The 21,878-nt window shown below is 41.8% G+C and overlaps 1 protein-coding gene across 3 annotated transcripts in view; it reads left to right on the forward strand.

The window, feature by feature from the left end:
• The first annotated feature begins 3,579 nt into the window (after positions 1–3,579).
• CBFB (core-binding factor subunit beta) overlaps positions 3,580–21,878 on the forward strand; it is a 44,500-nt gene continuing 26,201 nt past the window's right edge. For all 3 annotated transcript variants that reach the window (XM_062586259.1, XM_062586258.1, XM_062586260.1), the window contains exons 1-3: positions 3,580–3,707; positions 3,833–3,919; positions 8,252–8,368. In XM_062586259.1, coding sequence (XP_062442243.1) covers positions 3,630–3,707; positions 3,833–3,919; positions 8,252–8,368 — 282 coding nt within the window. In that variant the 5' untranslated portion in view covers positions 3,580–3,629. The remainder of the gene's footprint in view (positions 3,708–3,832; positions 3,920–8,251; positions 8,369–21,878) is intronic.

A 21,878-nucleotide genomic window follows, 5' to 3' on the forward strand; every position in this document is an offset into this window, starting at 1 on the left:
CATACTATTAAATTGTCATTGCTCAAAATCAGAAATAGGCCTGAGTGCAGAACTTGTCCTTACGTAGTGTCCAAATCAGGCTGTAGAAGGATGGCTGTTTTTACTAGCAGCCCATCTGTTTGGGACAACACATCTAGGTTCACCCATGAGGTCTTAGGTCTCCTGTCGCACTGCGGTAGTAACCTAGGTTCAAGCAGATGTGTGAACACGGCTGGCCCTGCTCTGGGGTCACAGTCTGGTGATGAGGGCACTCTGGGAAGGCTGGGAATGTGGGATGGAACAGTTTGATTGGGAAGGGTCTCCTATGCCCTGGCTGCGTACCCCGAACACTTGGGAACAACGGTGGTGGGCAGGAGTCGTGTTCTAGTAAGAATGAGTCCCATTCAGTTATTTCAAATACTGCCGGTAGGCATCTCTCTTTAGGAAAAGGGTTCTAGATGTGGTATCTGGAGTGGATGGATGCATCTCTTGTAGGCTCTTGTAGGTGCTGCTTCCTCCCTCATACCTACCATGCCTAGCATTTTTAACTAGTAGGCAGCTTCCCACTTGATTTAAAATTGGCCTATTTTAACTGTTGTGGTAGAGCTCTTATCTCTCTTTGTGTGCTGTGTAAGATGTTTAGGTATGAATTTTGGACCTACAAAGCACAACCTCCAGCACTTGGGTGGCATTTGGGATACCTGCATCCACCTCTGTATAACATGCTCCCACAGGCAGGAGTTGATTTGGGTAGCTCATGTTTCTGTATGCTGTCTGCACTCCTCCTAAGGGTGGTTTGGGGGGTCATGCGATCACAGGAGAGATCTTTGTGCTGATTTATGCAGGCTGGGTGCAAAAGGCTGCTCCAGAGGTGAGTTGGACTTCTTCCATGTCACTGACGGGAAGAGGTCAGTGAGGGTATCCTGGTTGGGAGCATCAGTTGTAGCAGTAGGGAAACAAAGTAGTCTCGGGGAAAGAAGTCAATTCATTGCTCGCTTTCTATCTCTCCCTGAATTCTGTGCAACTTGTCAGAGACCTTGCATAAGTGGATTGCATTTCACATTTAATATGTATAATTATATCTTACAAACAGTTTATTAATGGATCTTTAATCACAGAGTATAGCTTGTATACACATAACACTGGTGTTTGATTATGCTGCAGCTGCCATAGATCAATAGATACACAAGAGTCTTGCTTATTTGTGTCTCTTACACACAAAGTCTAGAGAGCAACATAACACTGGTACTACGCAGTGCTCACCAGACATTGCTGCTTAGGGGAAACTGGGGATTTAAAGACATGCTGGAGAAGGGGTATAGTAAGTATAGTGTGTGTATATATAGGACTTGTCATTTGAAGAAAATGCTCTTCCTCAAAAGCTCCCATCTGTAAATCCTTAAGCAGCATTCTTCCTCGGTTATCCCTGCACTGTAAACACTTTAGATCTTATTTTGAAAGGGGCTCTGTTCTGAGAGAGTGCTCAAAAAGTGGCATGCTTACAAGTTTGACCACTTCTATTTTCTGAAAGTGACTCATCCCGAGGCCTGATGAACAGACTAACTTATCTTGTGAATCAACTGCAAAATGACTTGCAGACCGAGGTATGCCTGCTAACACTTGTGCAGCCCGAACCGCACTGCGAGGGTTTGCAGAGATATCACAGACTTGTTTAGGAAGAGATTGTGTTTAGTTACGCGGGAGGGAAAAGGGGCTTTTGCTCATTTTGATGAGTAGATGAGACAGTAAAAGCAAAAAATAGTTCAGGGAGCTGCAGAATTCCTGTGAATCACCCACTAGCCTCAACTTTCCCTCCTATGTCGCCCAGCTACCACCTGCGTAGTTGCTTCTGAGCTATGTGTATGTTGACTCTCTGGCCAGAGGCCAGTGACTCTGGCCAAGCAGAGTAAATAACTGTTGAAATGATGCTCTAGCCTTTCTTTCAGCAAAGATGCTAATTAGTCTCTTCTGTCTAGCTAGGAACAACAACAACAAAAAAAAAGTAACTCCCCTAAAACCTGGATCACCTTAAGTGCCTACAGCTGGCAAAGGACCCCAGTGTTATTGGATGGGGCTGGGGGGAGGGAGCTCCTCCGATTTTACAAGCTTCCCCTGATTAGCAAACAGGCCTGAAATTGTTTTGTCTCAGTTAAGTTGTGTCTGTTCCTATATATACAGGAATTGGATCCCTTCATTAAGGAGGTAGTCTTCAGAGAAGTCTCAGTTCAGCTTAGAAGAAGAGGATAAATTCAGAAGAATAATGATACTGTGCCCCTGGTTTCTACCTCCCCCCTCCTGGCTAGCCTGTCTCTGCATGGGACCAGAGGCCACGAAGGTCTTCGAGGCCACGAAGACGAGGCAGCGGCTGATCCGTGACGGACTTTCCAGCAATGTTATTTATAGTGAAACCTTTGCAGCGGGGAGGAGGTGAGGGCTCCGGGAGGACAACCAAAGAATGCAGGACCGGGGAAGACAGCGCTCAAATTCGCTATTGCTTCCAAAGTCTTGAAAAATACACGCCAAGGTCAAAAAAACAAACTTCCTAGGTGATTATGACTCCTGTCTTATTTTAGGGCTTTACAAACACTCATTTCGCTTTGCCCTTGGTAACTCTTTTTCTTTTCTTTTTTTTTTTTTTTTTTTTTTGGGGGGGGGGGGGTAAGCGTTACTTGGAAGGCACGTAGGGCTTGTAGGTGGGAGGTGTAAGATCGGTGGCGTACCAGCGCGGAGCGGAGGATTACGCGAGGTCAAGGAACCGGCGAGGCTTCTGCCGTGTTCTCCTAGCCCTCCTGCAGGTCTGCACAGCTGGCGCTGACCTTGCCACCAGACCAACGGGCAACACGTGCCTTGTTTCCCCCCCAACTGCTTATTTTTGGAGACCTCCGCGGGTGCCCGACGCTGGGGAGAGCTCCCCTGGAGCTGGTATTAATCTCTGTTTAGCTAAGGCAGCGTGCAGCATCTCCGCGTTTTCAGTCGCGGCCCGTTTGCCTTTCCCGCTCGGCCGTCGGGGAGGAAATCGCTTCGAGTCCCCGCTTGGGAGCGAGGGCGCGAACCCCGCGAGGCGCCTCCGCCGCGGCGGAGCGCCGAGCAGCGGCTGCTCGTGGCGAGTGTGCTCAACTTCGCGGGACGCGTTTTCTGTGTTTCGGTGTGTTTTTTAAAGGAAAAAGGTAGGCCGGGTGCGCTGGGGGAGGGGGGGGCTGCGCGCCGCGGCGCCCCCCGCGCCCTGAGGGGAGCCCTGAGGGGAGCCCTGAGGGGACGGCGCGCGCCGGCGGCCGCGGCGGCAGCGCGCGGGCGGCGGCAGCGCGCGCAGGAAGCCGGAAGCGGCCCAGACGGGCGGGGCGGGGCGGGGCGGGGCGGGGGACCCCGCTCCCCTCAGCGGTGCGTGGTGCGGGGGGGTGTGTGTGTGTGGGGGGGGGGGTGACTCACCGCCCCCCTCCCGCCGCGGGGGGGGGGGGCGGCGCGGCGCATGCGCGGCGGCGGCGGCGGGGTTGTGAATGGTGCGGCTGTTCGGCCGGAGTTTGCGAGCCGGGGAGGAAGTCGGCGGGGCGGGGAGGGGGCGGGCGCGGGCGGCGGCGGCGGCGCGGGGCGGGCGGCGGCGGGGGCTAACAAAGGGCGAGGCGAGCGGCGGGGCGGCCGGCGGCGGCGGCACCATGCCGCGGGTTGTGCCCGACCAGCGCAGCAAGTTCGAGAACGAGGAGTTCTTCAGGAAGCTGAGCCGCGAGTGCGAGGTGAGGCGGCGGCGGCCCCGCCGCGGGGAAACTTTCCGCGGGGCGGGCGGGGGGGGGTCGGTGCGGTGCGGTGCCCCTGCTCGGCGGCGCTGGCCCTCGCTGACGGCGCGCCCTGCTCCCCGCAGATCAAGTACACGGGCTTCAGGGACCGGCCCCACGAGGAGAGGCAGGCCCGCTTCCAGAACGCCTGCCGCGACGGCCGCTCCGAGATCGTAAGTGCCGCCGCGGCGGGGGGGGGGGGGGCTCGGAGGCGCGAGCGGGGAGAGGGGCGCGCCCGGCGGGCGGGGGCTGCGCGGGAAGTTTCTGGCCTCCGCTCCGGGGCGCAGCCCCCCCCCCCCCGCCCCCACGGTGAGGGGCGCGCGGCGGCGGCGATCCGTTGCCCCCGCGTGCGCGGCGGCGGCGATCCGTTGCCCCCGCGTGCGCGGCGGCGGCGATCCGTTGCCCCCGCGTGCGCGGCGGCGGCGATCCGTTGCCCCCGCGTGCGCGGCGGCGGCGATCCGTTGCCCCCGCTCCCGCGCGGCCGCTCCCCCCCCCCCCCCGCCCGCCCCGCACACGCCGCGGCTGGTGTGGGCGTCCAGCGCTTCTCCGTCCTCGCCCGCTCTCCCTGGGGTAGCGCTGGAGCAGCCGCGGTGCACCGCGCCGTCGGGGCTGTGCAGCCCAGAAGCGCTGAGCGAGCTGCGCCGGGGGGGCTGAACCGAGCCCTTCTGAAATCAGGCTTTACCGCTTCAAACTTCGGCGCTGGTTCTCGTTAGTAGGGTTGGTTACAGACCACTTTTATTTTTTTTTCCATTTTTTCCCCCCGAATTAGAATACAAGATTAAATATGGCTCGGAGTAGTCAAGAACTGACTAGTTATTTCCTGGTTTGATTTGTGCTGCGAGTTCCTTCTACAAGATCGGTATCTCGTAGCGTTACGGTTAGGGATCTAGTTATTAACTCTTCGCTGTTCCTGAAATGCAGAAGTAATTTCTTCTGCATTTACAACGTGAAAGAAAGGACACGGCAAACGCTCCCTTCTCACTGAAACGATCCCTGCTTCCGCTAAGTTCGGTTTATGACAATTTGCTGCGGTATGGTGAAATTTAAAAAAACTCCTTCAATGTATACCCATTCATAGCAAAATTATTCATGTGCACATCCGTACTGGAATATGATTGAATAGCAACTGCTGCAACCGATCCGTTTGTATTCGTGAGTAAAAGGATATATGCGCCAGAACATCCTTACTTTTTCGTAAGCGACTTTAAATCTTACCTGTGCTTGTCCTGCAGGGTTTCAGAACTGGTAATGTTATTTTGTGCGAAGCCTCCTGTAGTCAGTCTCTTGCTTTACTGCATTTCAAAAATTCTTTTTTCACTGCATGTGTCTCTTTCCTTTAAAAAGTCACCAGGGAAACAATGGGTAGGTAAAGAGAACATGATTTACTTGCATTTGTAGTTCCTGAACGGGTGAAACTGCATACTATACCTGAGTCCTTCCCTTTAGGGGAAAAAAAAAACCACCCTTTATTTGTTTGTTAATGCAGCTTATGCGCTTATCTGCACTTATTTCTAAAAGTGGGAAATCACTGTAGATCTGTGTTTGTTTTTCTAAGTCTGCTCTGTAAGAACTACATCCCTCAGAGAAGCTACCAGTGATGGCTATTCTGCATATTTTTTTCATTTATTTAATTATAAAGCAACCTCTAAATTTCTTAACCTGAAACATCTGGTTTTGTTCTGTGAGTAGGGTATAAGTAGTCAAGATTTATTTAGAAATGTAGTATGCGCAATGACTGATGCTACTTCTAAAAAGAGCTAGCTATTTTTTTTCTCAAACATTTTCCTAGAGATAAAGGATTTATTCTTTTTACTTTCAAAGGGAACCTTTGTAAATGATCTCATATATTTTAAGCAGACAAAAAAAAAAAAAAAAAGAAAAAAGAAAATGGCTTTAGGAATTTAAGTGTAGAGCTTGCAGTAGATTGGTTATCTCTGTCAAGTAACTTGATGGAGTAAGAAAAATAGCAGTATTACTGAAAAATAACTGAAATACTAAGCAAGAGTTGAATTTCACTTGCAGTAAATTGCTTTGATAACTTGGAAATAACTTCATGTATTAAATTTGTTTTGAGGGACTTTCTAACTACCTACTTGGTTGGAAGGTACTTATTTGTGTTTGCAGTGTCTAAATGTAGGTCAGGTCACCCTTGTACTACCTGATAAGCTTTTTGCAAAATTTGAGGCACATGTGTATGATAGTGTTTCTGCTCAGTTTTAAAAGGTTGCATGGAGCAAATTATAATCTTTATTTTCAAATTTAAGACCAAACTGGTGGTGGCTTGCTTGTTGCTTTTTTTTTTTCTTTCCCTTTTTTTTGTTTTTAAACTAGAAAGAAAATTATTGGTTCCACTGTGGTTCTGTGTGGTTCCCAGTAAGACTGTTCTTGGATTTTTCAGTATTGACCGATGATTTTCACTTAGGGAGAGTGTGGGGATTTTAGTTGGATGGTTTTATCTATTTAAAAAGAGGATACACACTTCAGAAATCCAGAGAATAAATACCTACATAACTTTTAAGTAGCCCATGATCTGCATGTTGGCAGCATGATTCCATGAGGATGTGGGAATTTGTGTACATTTTTGTTTCCCTTTTTCTCCTCCTTGTGCATGGAGAAACTTAAGCGGTCTGGAAGGCTGAGATGTCAGCTGGTTAACACTCAAAGACCTTGCTTTGGTATAGTTGATTTTAAGCGTAAAAATGAAGCCATCTAAAACACATGATGCTTGGAGATGGGAAAGTAGTTCTTGACTAAGCTAAGTGATAGTGACTTGATGAGTCAAAAATATTTAGAGTTAAGGATAGTTGTTTTTCAAGTGATTTTATTTAAATAAAAAAGGGGGTGTAATACAAGCTAATCAATAGCCTGAAAACTGATGGGCTGTAGTCCTTGCAGTTTTATGCTTCCTATTTGTGCAAATGTATCCCTGATGAAGTTTCTGTTACGTGGCTTTAATTATTTCTTTTGAGTATTGTATTCAAACAAATATTAACATACCAATACAATATTCTCTGTACTGGTAGGACTGACTTGTCAATTTTGATGACGTTGCACATGTGCTTAGTGGGGAGAATTTTTAAAAGAACTGCTCTTAAGGGCAGTTTGTAATGGAACCAGATTGCAGAGTATTAATCTCACTTGGAAAAAAAAAAAAAAAAAAAGAAAGGGCAGCAAAACACTTCTACTTTCAAAATGGGAGGTATTAGTCTTGTGACAATGTTGCAGTACAATGACCGGAACTGTCTTAAGTGACATGTAGAGCTACTGTGTCACAGATAGCGGTAGGGTGATATTTCTACCGTGAACTTGCGGTAGAGTGATATTTATACCGTGAAGTTGCTGAATTCTGGGTTGCCTGACAGGAATCTGCTTGTGAGGAAATTCCAGCTGTTAGAGTAGTATTTACGTAGCTTTCAAGAAAAGCTGTTTTCTGGATTAAGGACTGTTTAAGCAATCATGGTAATCACTCCAGTTATTTGATTGCAAAAAATTGATGCTAAGATTTTGAGTATAGCTATATTCTGGCAGTGTGTGTGAGTATTCACGTGCTTACGGGGCACATTGTAGTGTACCACAGAACAGAAATGCTATCAGTCTACAGAATCACATTTCCAAATATTTTTTCATTCCACTTCTAGCAACTGGTGTTCTTTCCCTCTTTGAGTTTGAGATGTACGAATAAATGCAAAGGGCTTATAGAGAAAACCTGATTTTATTTTCATTGGAGACAGCAGCAAATTATTTACTTGAAAACAATGTATGCTTTTTCTAATAGCCTTAAGTCAGTCCCGTTAATGATTTTACAAAAGGGTGCAGCTAAAAATTCCTATTCCTTCCTGCTCTTGTGGACACATTTGCCGATCTGTGTTTCAGTGATGTCTTAATGTGGCAACGAGATTACATGTCTCGTAACATCTAACAACATGTATGTAGAGCTGCATATGTATGGATGTTTATTTGTCTATAGACAATGGAATAGGAATAAATACATTTCTATTCAGATTAGTGTTCATCTAGGTGTAAATAGATTGTGAAAAGAATTGAGTGCTTTTTTTTTTTTTTTTTTTTTTGGGGGGGGGAAAGAAAAGGTCCCTGGTAGCAGATATCGGGAGTTCATTTTTTCTTTTTTCTTCAGAGGTGCTTTTGGAGAAATGCAAGCGCTTTGAAAAGCATAAGCAATTCTAGCGCTTCAAATACTAAGTTGGTGTAGGGTGTCCAGACTGAACTGAAATGACAGATTCTAATGTCAGCAAAACTGATTTGAAAGAAGTATTGATTCCATGTTGTATTTTATATCTGAAGCAGCCAATGGCAAATGTTGTCAAAATGGAATCAGATGTTTGTAACTTAATACTTAAGAAAAATGATGAGTGCATGCTTCTGACTTTAAGCATTCTCTATGCTGCCTGGCTTAAGACATAAACTGATGTAAAAATAAATGACTGCCTGCATAATTTATGTAATGTCTTGCTCCCTGATCCTGTTTGTATTGATTTTTCTAAAAGGCTTTTGTGGCCACAGGAACCAATCTGTCTCTCCAGTTTTTTCCGGCCAGCTGGCAGGGAGAGCAGCGACAAACACCAACCCGGGAGTATGTCGACTTTGAAAGAGAAGGAGGCAAGGTAAGGAGGAAGTTGTTGCAGCTGAAAAATGTTTATCCTGTGCATGTGGTCTTATTAATATGGACTGTATGATGCAAAACTAAGTCTTTCACATCTCAGTCATATGAGTGCAATTGAATGCTGATATGATAAACTCTAGTATCACTTTGTTTTAAAGCCTGTTAATATCTTGGAGGGAGACATGGGCAATACTGGTGGCTTTTTTTTATTATTTTCAGGAGCAGAACTTGATTTCTGTCATCATATTATGGTAAAACTTTGAGGGATCAACTGAAATTGGATTATGGTCCTGTAGATGCTTCTAGAATGGCACAGAAATGAGATGTCAGCCAACAAACTGTTGGACTAATGAAAATTTGCATTCTGAAAGGTTACTGCTTTGGGTGTTAGGTTGTTAGCTGATAGACAAATGCTCAATTTGCTGTTTAGTGGATCAAGGCTTTTTTTCTTTTACAGTTTCATCATGGCAATAATATAGGATAAGCATTGTTCTCAAAACTAGTTTCTGATTTCCTCCCCGCCCCCAAGAGTTATCCCATGAACTGATACCAAAAGCTAGAATTCCCTGAAGACATAGAGATGATTACTGTGAAGCTGTATCAGAATTAAAGTCAGAAACCTTGCTTAATCTCATCAGAATAAAGTTATTGGAACTACTTATGACTGGTCTTATTTTACAGGAAAGGCATACGTTTAAAAATGTAGATACTGTGTCCTGTCTATGCTACTTAAATGCTTTGGGACTGATCCAGTCGGTAGGAGTCTTTCTGCTGACCTCAGTAGGTTTGGACCAGGATTTAAGCTCCTTTAGCAATTTTTTTTTCTTTTGTTTCAGACTAGTTTCTACATAATTTTTGGGGGGGTTAAAGATTTTAATAGATTCCAAAACTCTTGCTTTGCCTGAAAGCTTTTGCCCTTTCTGGTAAAAAGTAAAAGCTAATATTACCAAATTTGAAAGGCTAGAGGAAATATTTGAAACATAGTCAGTTTTAATGGCATGTTGGGTCTTTTAAATGCTGCTAGGTGGAAGATAAATATTTCCTATAGTAGGAGAGCCTGAAAGGAAGAAGAAGAAAATACCTGAGGTACAGATATGGTGCTTGGAATTCAAGTTCATGAGTTTTTTGGGAAAAATGTTTTCCATTTAGTCCTGTAAGGCTTGCAGAAGTTTGACAGATTAGGGGAGAAGGAGTGAAGTTGGCTATGCTGGGTACTGAGTGCTTTGCTAAGGAAATCAAATTGAATCTGGCTCTCACTGAAAAATATTGATTCTGGCTCACAATTGAATGAGGAATTTTTCTTGTAATGTGTAAGAAGACTGTAGTCTCTCTTCTTCCCAGTTCAAAAAATAATTTTATTTACTTTCATGACTTAACTTTTTTCCTCTGAATTAATTTTTGAAGTACTGAGCTGTTTCTTCCATTTTTTGTGTTATCTTAATCACGTAGGAACCTGGTAGATAGATTGCATATTAAAATAGAACATGACTCTCGTTAATGCATGCCACTCCCTGTTTTATGTGTGTTTACAGTAAATTCTAGAGTGCTTTGCTGTGTTCAGAATGTTTCATCTGAATCAGGCTAGAGGTAGTCAAACTAGTAAATGAGAATAGTGCTCTATTCTAATGTGAATGAATCAAAAATTCATAATTGTGACTTTACTACTGTAAAGCCTGTGTGAGTGCAAGCATATTTTGCACCCAATTGAGCTTGCTTGAAAGTAAGGCACTCCGATAATTTCAGAGGAGAAGCAAGCAGGATGGGAGAATTTCTTGTGTTATCGACAGTTAGTTTTTTTTTTAAGCATTTAAATTGTCTTGAGATTTTGTTCTCTGTAGATTTTTTAACTTGTTTTATTAAAAATTTCTTCCATAGGCTTCAGTCTCTTAACTCAACACCATGTGATTTTTTTGTAGTTCTGTGCAGCATTATTTTATGAGCTTTGATTCTTGAGGCAGTGCATAATGTGTGTTTGTTCATCACTGGATTTAAGCCAGCAAGGCATGTTTTTAATTATATGAATAAAAAAAATGCTATAGGGGGAGCTGTCAGTTAATTATTATTTTAGGCATTAGTTTGAGATCTAGAATGTAGATAAAGTTACCAACACTAGAATATTTTTGTTCTGGAATTCTGCTCAAGTGTTTGGCCATGCAAGTGATGGCTCCAGATAGTTTATCCGGAGTTTAAGTATGTCACCATTGTGCTTAAGCAGTTTTGTACATAGATTAACAAGATTACCAATACTGCATCTGCTAGAATTGCTGCTTAATGATTGTATTTTGGAGAGAGCCATCCTTGCAAATGCGCAGGAAATTCTGGATTTCATGAATAAAAGTGAATATTTACTTCATAGAGTCAGGTTTTTTTTCATTCTGATATTTAAGTGAGGGATTCTTCTCGCGCTTAGTTTACCTTTGTATTTTGTATATCTGATTTTCACAGGGGGTGGGTAGGCCTCTAGCAGACACCCTGTCTTCATTAGTTCAAGAACTGGATAGCTGTGTTAAGGTTGGAAGATGAGCAGAAAAATTGTTAAATTTAACTTTTTTTCAAGATGGTTTTAGCATTGTGCTTTGTGTAGTAAATATGCATCCTTTAGTTGTGCATTTGAGCAGTTTTTCAGGTTTGTCTCAGCAAAAGTACAAACATTTGTAAAAATGGTGCTCTTGTTTGTAAAAATCATTGAATGTTGTGTTTCCTTGTGATGTTGTCAGGCAGTTGCAGGGGACTCAAACTGAATGTATGTTGTGTTTCTGGATCTCCTAATCATACTAAGGCTGCTTAATCCTGTGGATTGTCATCTAACGTCTAGTTCTTTTTTAAATGTAGAAATAGAAGTTACTAAGAAATTCAGAAGCAGACACTGCAGTGTCATCTACTGTCTGAAATCTCATATCGTTGAACCCTGGAATAAGTTGAAAGGTCTTATTTTCTCCTTGATTCTCCAGTATCATTAACTACTAATGCTAGTTTTGTTGTGCTTAAAGAAGTTCTTTCATTTTTGCTTGAGACTCTAGTGTGTGTGTGTGTATGTGGGGACAGATTTCTTTCACTGCTTATTTTAAAATCTAGCTTTACTGGGAGTCCCTTTCTTTTAAAAACAGTGTGATCAGCTTCCTTTGCTTCATTCATTTTCTATACCTTTTACTGTGAGATAAAATGTCTCACTGTTCTGTTTCTTAGAGGTGTTCATCTAGCTATAGTCTTTCTTACCTGAAAGCATTTTACTTCTCAGGTCTTACTTCTTATTGTTTAAATACATTGACCAGTTACTGCGCACAGGACCCCTCGTGAAGCCTGTGAAGTTATTTTACTACTACTTCCCTTCCTAATACTATTTTGCATCTCATTTCTAGTGCAGCTTAACTTCCTGTCTGCTGTTTGGCAGCAGCTGCCCGTAAACCAGCGTCTTTAGCACAGGCTTATTTCAGTGTAATGTGCTATGAACTCCAAAATTCCAGAGGGAAGCACATCAGACATCGTATAAATTGATTCAGTGTCTGGTATGCCACATGTGTGATGTAGCTAGGTTTTCTGCTCAAGAGATTAAACCATTAACTCTGATCTAGACTTAAGTAGCAGAATGCATTTTAAAAGAATACTGGAGTTCATTTTCCTTCCTCTGAAGGTGCTGAGTTTCTCCTCATGCCCTGTTACAACTAGGAAATTTGTTGTCTGTAAGTAGTTGATGTTAAATACTCAGAATATGTAAAACCAAAGAATCTCTGTCACAGTACAGAGGCTACAAAAATTAAAAAAAAAGCAAGGGGGAAGCTAAATTTGAATTCCATTCAATGTTGCTGGTTTTGCTTTGGGGCCTTTTTTCCCCATAGTTAACTATACAGCTTGATAACTAAGACTTGTACACAAATCAGCTTTTTCTTTTCTGATTTTAGTAATAAGCTGTCACATATTATTAAGATAACTGTATTGGCTGGTTTGATTTTTGAGCATACATAATCACCAGTCAAACATAGGATCTCAGTGTTTGTTTGGAAAATGAAGACTTAATTTATGAGAAATGCCTGAATACCGGTGAAAACCTGTTCTGAACTGGAGGTTTTACTACCCTGTTGGTCCACGCTACTTTCTGAAGAATTCAAGTTGAAAGTCTTCATTCATTCATGCAGATTTGGATTAGCAGCTTCCTTGGGTTTTTTTGGGTGGGGGTGGGAGGGGTTTGTACACTCCTGAACAAAAAAAAGGATGTCTGGGAAACTGTTACAGTTTCAGCTCTTGTTTATCTGCACTGTAGTGCTCAAGAACCATCTTCACTAAGTTCCTGTATCTTAAATCTGGCAGTGTACGTTTATGGTTAATGCATAGAGATTGCATTGTCACCATCTGAAATGTCCCCACAGCAGAATTTCTTGCATGTGTACCTTGCAGGCCACTGAGTTTCTGGGCAAAAGGATTTTTTGGTTTAATTTTTTTCTAGTCTGTGGGAAAGGATGCCTGATGCTGTGAATTTAGGTAAAACGAATGCTAGAGCCATAATATTAACCAAAGATTGTATAGTGGCGTACTACCTCGTAGGGTGAATTCAACCATGAGGTGCATGTGGTCATCACTTTATCTTGTGTGTAAGCAGAGGTGTTAACAGTTGTCAGGACTCTGTTCTTTTAAGCTCTAGTAATCCCATGCACTTTCAAATTATTGTGAAGATCTGTTCAAGATGCTTCTGAAGACACTTAGTGCTATGACCTTGAAGCTGGGTGTCACCTGAAGAAGTTCAGAGCCATTTGTACATGGGGAGGACACATGGGCGTGAAGGTACGATACAAGTGAAAACCTGGCAGATGTCTGCATTTAAGGGGGACTGTGTGTTCTTTGTGGAGTGCCTCCTAATATGCGAGGGCATCTGATGAGGATGTTCTGTTTCCCAGGAACTGTCTTGCTCATGAACAGTTTCTCTTGCAGAATAGTTTTGGTGCTTCAGAAATCTAAACTCAAGGCTGAGATTCATTGCGTAGCTCTGCAGACTCCACGACTGTTTTTTAGGTTAGTTCTTTAATCCACTGGTGGATTAATAAAATAGTATTTGGTAGCAGGTTTTTGTTGTTCTCCCCCTTTGTGCTAGCAGAATGATACAAAATTTCTCTTCTGGTTTATTCTCAATTTACTTCAGGAATGCAGAACTGGCGAGATCTAGCTGGTGCCTGTTCTCAGTTTTGGTGTTTTTTGAGAACTCTTTTCTAGACTGCCTTGGAAATCTTTGGTGTCAATATCTGCTGCTCTTGGTCTGGCCATGTCGGGTCAGCTTAACTGTTCAGCTTTCTACTCGGCTCTCCGTAATGACCCACAACCCAAAAATGTTGTGGTAACTGAAACAGCCAGAAAGATCGTTCTGTAGAATGCAGCTAGTGGTCAGTGCAGGGATGTCAGCCGCTTCACTGTCCGTACGCCCTGGCCCTTTGAGGTGCTTTAGCCTACTTCAGCCTAGAGAAGTGGTGTGGCCTTGAGGAAGCCCACAGTCACTTTGTCTTTCTCTTCCTGTAAGCTTTAAACAAAAATTCAGTCTTTATTCTGACAGCGGGTAAATCAGTTTGGTATTGTATCCAGGTTAGGTCTGGCTAAACAGCTTAATGCCTCTTGTTCAAGAGCTGTGTGACAGGGATCCTGCGAAGGCAGAGAGAATAAGAAGAAACCACTTTCCTGGACTGTCCCTTTGATCAGTTTTCATCCAGACATCTATGTAATTGGAGCAAAATAGTAGGTTTCAATGGATGCTTGTGATTCTAGGTTTTTATTGTGGTATTTGTGATCAAGATGTCTTTTTTTTCCTTTAAGCAAAGACTGCACTGTTGTTTTTTTTTTCCCCAGATATGATTTCCTTTTTTTTATGGTCCTCTACAAAGTATAGATACCCTTTTCCCTTGTTTTGTCTGGATGCTTTGGGATGGTATTCATTATGACTGGCTATTGCATAGAGGAAAGCTATTTAATTGAAGCTTGCTTGGAAGTTAAGTAGTCATAGCATATCTTTGCTTATTCACTTTTCCACAGAGCTGAGAGATGCCTATATCTATATCTAGTTTATATACTTTTAATAGTTAGGATCTTGGTGTTTGGGAAGAGAAATCTTACAGAGCTCGTAGCTCATTAGGTATGTATTGTCCTCTACTGGCAAGCAGCCAAAGGCTGAGGTTTGGACAGTTGCTGAAGATTGATTTATCACCGGGTGCCCTCTCCATGAGAGCATGAGTCACACCAGGCATCTCATGTAACAGGTATCCACAGCCTTTTCCCCTTAATCCTCAAGCTCCCCTCCATCCTCCAAATACTTCTGTTACTGCACGCAGCCGTATTCATGCGTTGTGGTGCACGCAGCAACTGTGCCGTTTTGAAACAGAGCTTATGAACAGTACTGAGAGTATTCCTGTGCTATTCGTGATGCCTACCTGTCAAGCCTTTCTAGTGCCTAAATATTCCGGATCTGTCATTGGTACACCTGTTTTGGATCAACTTTTATTATGTGTTGTGGAAGCAGTTATTCAGTCATATTTTATATATTACCTTGAGCTTTTTCCAGTGGTCAGAAGACATCAATTACAGTTATATAGACACAACTTCACATTTACTAATACCAAGCTCCTAAAGTTTGTCAGAAGAGGAACAAAACAAGAGCAAGTTAGTGAGCTAAATTTTACATTTGGGAACCAGCTATACGTGAGGACAAATGAGTGTTGTGTGGATGAAAGCAGTGCTTAAGATCCCTGCAGCATAGATATTGGAAGAAATCCAGACATTTGGATCGTTGAATCTTTTGTTTTTGCATATCAATCTCTACTTACTAAGCAAAGTTGTTAACATTATGCTCCTATGCTCCTCTTATAAATGAATGAGAAAAGGAATGCTGCTGTTGAGGATTGGTCTGTTCCTTTGAGCAGATTGGTTAATATGTCATATTTTCCGAAAGTGTTCAGTAAGATGTCTGAACGCTTGCTACAGGAAACTTTTCAGAAAGTTATTGAAATGTTTCTTCAAGTTTTATTGTCCAAACTGCAAATGACAAAATCAGATAATTAACTTACCTAATTGCATATTTGATGTTTTAACAAACTGACCTGGTAGAGCATATATTGTGTTAATATGGAAAAAATAAAGACTTTTGTCTTGCAGGCCACTGCTATTCCAAGCACTTGCAAGTAATAATAAAAGGGTCATCTTTTGGGTGATAGCTGATGTTGCCAATCTGTCTAGGCAAAAAAAAAAAAAGTCTCTAGACTTGTATACAGGATCCAAATCATGGCTCTTTGGGGAGACTATGTAGAACTTGGGTGTTCTTTTTTGTATTTAAGATACTTCAGCCGTTGCAGGCACTAACTCTTAAACTGTAGGACTTCTAGGTGTGAAACTTGTTCTATCTGTTCATCTCAGTAGAGATATAGAAGATGATAACCTGTGGAAGATGGTGGAAGTTACTGAACCCAGCATGAGTTTTATAGTAAGGGTTGTTACATTTTAGTTTTCCATTGAAATGGAGTAACGGAGGACAAAGTGTTATTTGTCATGCCTTTCAGTTTTGTTTTTTTGGTTTTTTTTTTGGTCTGAAATTTAGGGAAGAAAGCAGCTACAGAACACTTTATAGGGACTCCTGATAAAGTATCTGCTGACGGTGATTGAAGACGGGTGACTATCATTTGACAAAACAGATTCGAGGTGACCAGAAGAAACTCTTGCATACTTTTTGGCCAAAGTATTAATTTAAAAATTCTTTGGTGGAGGCATGGACATGATGCTTTTTTTTTTTTTTTTTTTTGGGGGGGGGGGGAAGCGGGGTGTTGGTTTTTTAACTGACAAAGCCTAAAGAATTCTTCAGAACAAGAAAACTGAGGCACGAAGGCATCTAGGCAAAATGAAATAACTGTAATAGTGAATTTTTCTCATGCTTCTAAAGAATATTTTGAGATTTCTTCATAAAGCTTGCATGCTGCTCTGATTTTTTGAGGGTGTTAGGATACTGAGGTCAAGCATTTTCATTTAGGTGGAGGGACAATGGGCAATGAACTTATGTCCAGATGACTCAAACAAGGGGTATCTGAATACGCAGCCCTGTTGTGCAATTACATATCCTAGTAGCCTACCAAATTTTCAGTGAGGAAAATATCAGGATTGTAGTTATACCATACGAGAAACCTCATGTTTGTGATTGCTTCACAAAGTCTTACAGACTGTTGGTGAAGTGTATAGGATGGTACTTTCTCGACCACAGCATTCAGAGTAGCATGGTAGTGTTTTTTGGCCCTTTGCTGATTGTTTGGAACTTGAGACTTGGGCTTTTGAGGAAGTATAGCTCTTACCAGCTATGAATTTTTTTTGGAACTTAAGAAAATGAATCAGTAGGTGGTTTAAAGGGGTAAAAACGCACAGTGCATAAGAGTTTGCGTTAAAATCCCTTCCCCTCTCCCTCAGACCATGCAGTGTTGGTTCTGTCCTTTTCTTGCGTTGGGAGAATTCTAGTCATGTTTTGGCTAACCAAAACTGAAATAGTCTATTATGTTTATAACTGACTTTTCTATACTTTTCAGGATTTGGCAGTTTGGAGAACTTGATACTAAAAATATGTCTGAAAGTGCTGCTTTCTGTTCAAGAAGATGCCTAGACCTTGCTAATGACATTTACCTGTAGAAGCTAATACTCTCCTACAGAATAGTTATGACACCATAAAATTTTACTGGGTGATGAAAGCTAGGTCATTCTTATGGTATACAAAAGACAAATGAGTAACTAGCATTAATTTAAGGCTTAACGCAGTGTGACTCATTGAACTCACGTTCATGCATTAGTCATTAACTGCACTGTTTACTGTATGTGCTTAATTTCAGTGAAAGAACTGATTCAGCAGTGTTTGAAACTAATCAAAGGTTTTTCTAATCTTTTTGCATCTATAACATCCCTTTTCTTTCTTCCTCCACCGAAGTCTATGCCCATCTTGTTTTTGTTCTGTGGAAATGTAGAACTTTCTCAAGCCAGTTTTCTGGGGAAGAGGAATGGTCTAGATGGCAAAGGAGCCACTGTTGTCACTGTACTTTGGTACTTTGGGTGGTTTCAGCAAAAAAGCCAAGGAATTTGAGTGCTGTGGATCCCGTGGCTCTTCCGGAACAACTTTGGAGGATAATGACCAGAAAAACAAAGACAGAAGAGCCCCACCCAACACACAGGAAGGTCTGGTGTCTGTTCTGTCAAATATCCTAGTTTTGCTCACTTAATTGCATGTCAGTTTTAGTTAATAAGAAACAGGGTTGTTTCTCTTACTGCTTCATGTTCAAGTGCGGGTAGTCTCTCAAAAACTAACTTTCTTTGTGAGTTTGCCAGTTCTTCTATTGATTCACTCTTATTTTTAAGTAGGGGGACATCTGGTCTGCTTTTATGCTTTTTTCCTTTTTCTGCTTTCCTCAGTGAGGCCTGGTTTAATGGAGTTTATGTAGTTTGTGGGGTTTCTTCAGTTTTTGTGGACTTGAATCCTGCTTAAGTGGGAATCGTGACGCTGTCAAAGCATTCAGGAACGTAACAGCAAAAGGGCAGAAGAGGTAACTTTCCTTGCACTTGCCTTGTTTGAGTTAGTTTCTGAATGTTTTTTTTTTTTTTTATTGATTGCTTGCCAGTATTGTCAAAATTGGGTACTTTAGTAGGTATATTTGCATTACATACTTCTGGTTGCCCTAGAAGGGCTGTGCCACCAGGAGCAGGGCTGTGTCTGCTCTGGGACCAGGTCAGGGCCAGTCCAGCTGTGGTCTTCTGCAGTGTCCTGCCCCTGAGCCCTCCAACCTCCCCTCCTGTCTTCTCACCAGTGCACCTGATGCATCCTTCACATCTTGGCTGTAGGAGACCTCTGTGTGAAGAGCTGAGGTTCAGGTGTGTATCTCATTGCTATAGGACCATGGTGCCGTGGCAACTGTTATTGGTAAACTCTGATTTTTGTTGTGTGCTATGTTCTTCTGGAACCAACAGTGCAGAATAGGGACGTGCCAGCTGTCAGGCATGGTTGCCTAGCCTGCTTACAGGACCTGGAGAGGCAGAATGGTACCACATTGGTAGATTAAATTCCTCTTCTGAATCTGTGCTCTCTAGGTTTGATTTTGTTACTTTTTTGCACTCCAGTAGCATGGGATAATCTGTATTCAAATAAAGCTTTCTTTCTAAGCCCTCTTTAAAATATTTGGTTACAACCATTTTGTGGTACACTACTTTTGGAAAGTGTGAAAAAACTAATTTTCCCCCACTGATTTTAAAATTTTTCTGGAAAATACGTTCTCTCAACGCTGCAGAAAACAGTGCATGTTGGTGTTAGTTGACTTGTTTTGTGAACAGGAGCATTTGTCCGTTGTGTGTACACATGCTTAGAGCAGGACAGCAACAGTTGCCTTGTAATACCTTTCTGCAACAACATTATTCTTTTCAAATGTTATGCCTAATTATAATAAAAACTGGGACTTTTTTCATACATGCCCTTTTTGGCGTGGGAGATGTAAAATCCAAATGCTTTTTCATATAGAATCTAGTAGTAAAAATGTAATGAGAAAAGACCCTCTGAAGTATTATGGGGGAAACCCCAGAACACAGTTGCCTTTCAGATTATCCCTGTGTTCTGCTTCTTGCATTTTTGTTGACTCTGTTCCAACTATGTAGTTGGTTCTGTCTTTTTGGAGGCATATGGGTTGAGCCTGAGGATGAGACACGTTTCACACTGAGAAGCATAGACGTCTTTATAGTGACATTGCAGAAACAAGGCACCTGCTTGCTTTGTGTTCTGTGTTTATTTTTTTAAAGTGGCTTTGGTCAAGTGTAGTGTATGTTTATTGCTGAGTTTAGCAACTTAGCAACTGAAAAATTTTCAAAAGGTGGACTGTGGGAGTTGTCTGCAGATTTATTTACTCATTATTTAATAATAATAAATTAAATGGCTATTTCTGTGCAATAGTAGTTTAGGTTTTTCTCTGCTAATTTCTGAACTTAATCCTGATTGGTGATTTTAATCCAGGAGTGAAATCCTGTAGTCTCACAGATGTTAATCACGTTTGTTCTGACATCCTTAGTGCTTCGTACCTGACTGGTTTTAGTTAACTGGAAGCAGTAACCTGCATAATCTAATGAAACGTTGACCTCCTTTGCAAAGGGAGTCATAATTGCATAGTTAATTTAGCTAACCAAGGGGGAGAAATTTTAAGTGACTTGTAAACTGTCTCTTTTTTGATGTTTGAGGAAACCAAAACTGAAAACATCAGTGGAGTATCTTGGTAACATTGAAAGCTTGTTGAGAGAAGTTTTGTCACAGCTGTGATAGAATTTACAAAAACTTTTAATGGAGACCATGCAGGGATTTGTACTGCATAGAATTGTAAAAATGGATAGTGCTCTGACTTTTACTTATCTAGACAGACTTTCCCCAAATTTTACTTTTATTGGTAATAAACCCAGGTGATTTATGTAAGCGTACGTAAGAATTGGCCAAAGTGTGTAGTAGCAGACTGTCAGCTTTTACTTTAAAGATTGCTTTTAGGAAATGTAATTTATGAATTTGTAGCAAGTATTTCCTGAGATGGCTTTTTAGCTCTGAATCTGAGTGCCTCTTTACTGAGGGAAAATGCTGTGGGAATTCTGTCACTTGTTATCCAAACACTCCTTTCTATAATTAGAGCTAAAATAGGTAGTTGTGTTGTCAGTGTTTTGGAATGGAAGTTAGTGCAGAAGCCCTTTGAGATTTTTTTTTTTTTTTTCTTGACAGTAAAATGCCTGAAGTTAATATTTGGAGGTTCATCTTAATCACATTTGTCATTAGCATAGGTAAATAGGTATATATAAACTCACGGGTTTTTGTGGAGCGGGTGAAAGCATTTAGCAGCCTAAAACTTTTTAAAAAACATAAGTATTCTTCTGGTTCCTGAATCTGACAGATACTATATTTTGATAAAGGTCAAGCTAAACTCAGAACTTTTCTGAGAAATTAATTTGTATCTGCAACTTCCGTAGTTTGCTTTAGATTTTGAATGTATCTTAAGTTCCAATGCATAGAACTCACATGAGCAAAGGATATATTGTTGTACGGGGGGAAAACAACTGAGATTTACAATCTTAAACAGCAATTTTAATTGCTTATGCAAAACCTTGCAAATAATAGTTAAATTTGTTAGCTCTGTGCTCAGCTATTTTTGTTTTACTTGTTGCTATTAAAATTTTAGTACGGGCTGTTAGCAATCCATGGGATATTTTTGTAATTCAGCAAATTCTTTTCTTTAAGATAATTGGTTCCTGACAGTCAGAACTCTTATTCCCACTGCTTTTTGTAATCTTAAAATACTGTATTATGTAAAGACTGTCTTAATCTTTTTTTTTCTTTTTCTTTTTTTTAAGCATAACAGTCTGGATTGAGACTATCAACAAGCAAGCATCTTTGCTTATGTTTCCATTTTGCTTGAGGAATTGACTTTTTATCATAGTCTGATGGAAAAGAGAAACCTGATTTCGTTTTGAATGTTAAACTTTGTCTTTCCAGAAGTTCTGTTTGTGGTCTGTAAATGCCTGCTTCTCTTCATGGCACGTGTAGGTGATGTAGAGGGAAGAGGAAAAGGAAGAAGTTGAATCTACGTTCTGCAAAGAGTATTTCATGTGCTAGGATAGATGTGGTTGTTACTGATCTTACCAGCGTCTCATCAAATAGTTCATGGAGTCTCGAAGCCAGGAGGGAAGCATCAGTGTGCACGATCAGAAGAAGCCGTAGGAGCAGGTCACGAGCAAGACGATCGCTGCGCTGCAGGGCCTGCTGGGCCCCCGTGTTGTGTCCCTGGGCAGCCGTGCTAAGTGCACTAGGTCCCATCAGCAAAGTTGCTTTCGTGCCGGCAAGAAGCTGCTGCCAGCAGTGAGACGCAGTTGTGGCATAGGTGCCACCCTAGACGCTTGCAAGTTACGTGCTTCTTGAAAGCCGCTGTTTGGTCATCCATTTCAGGAGAGTCTTGTTTTGTCAGGAAGTGACATTTCCTTTGCATTTTGACAGAATAGTTTAGAGTTTTGACAAAATAGTTTAAACTTTAACAAAGCTAGTGATCTCATTTTCACGTACTGGGAGCTGTTTCAAGATGTACATTTTGAACTAAATTAAAGCAGTTTCTTTCTGTCTGCAATGTAATGGAGCTGTTTTTAAAATTATCTAGAGAAACCTAATGTTTAAAAAGCATGAGTAACTAGCAAAAATACAACTAGCTAATAGGTGCATGTAAGAACATGAGCAGAGGGGGATCAAGCTCAGGCTCTTAGATTACTGAACAAAACGTTTTTAGAGATAGATTAAATGAGTTTGCATAGTGTAACATTAAGATGACTGAAAATGGTCTTCTGAACCCTGAATGTGACACGACACCAGCTATAAATTCATTCTTCAGAACAGTATTTGATCTAGTTGCTCTGCTTTTGTTTTCTTAGTACTGTAATCTGTGATGCAGATAGCGAAAAGAATGAGACTGTTCCCCACCCTTTGAAGCACGTGATATGTTAGGATTGATTTACATTTG

The sequence above is a fragment of the Rhea pennata genome, chromosome 13 (assembly GCF_028389875.1).
Source record: "Rhea pennata isolate bPtePen1 chromosome 13, bPtePen1.pri, whole genome shotgun sequence".
Lineage (NCBI taxonomy): Eukaryota > Metazoa > Chordata > Aves > Rheiformes > Rheidae > Rhea > Rhea pennata.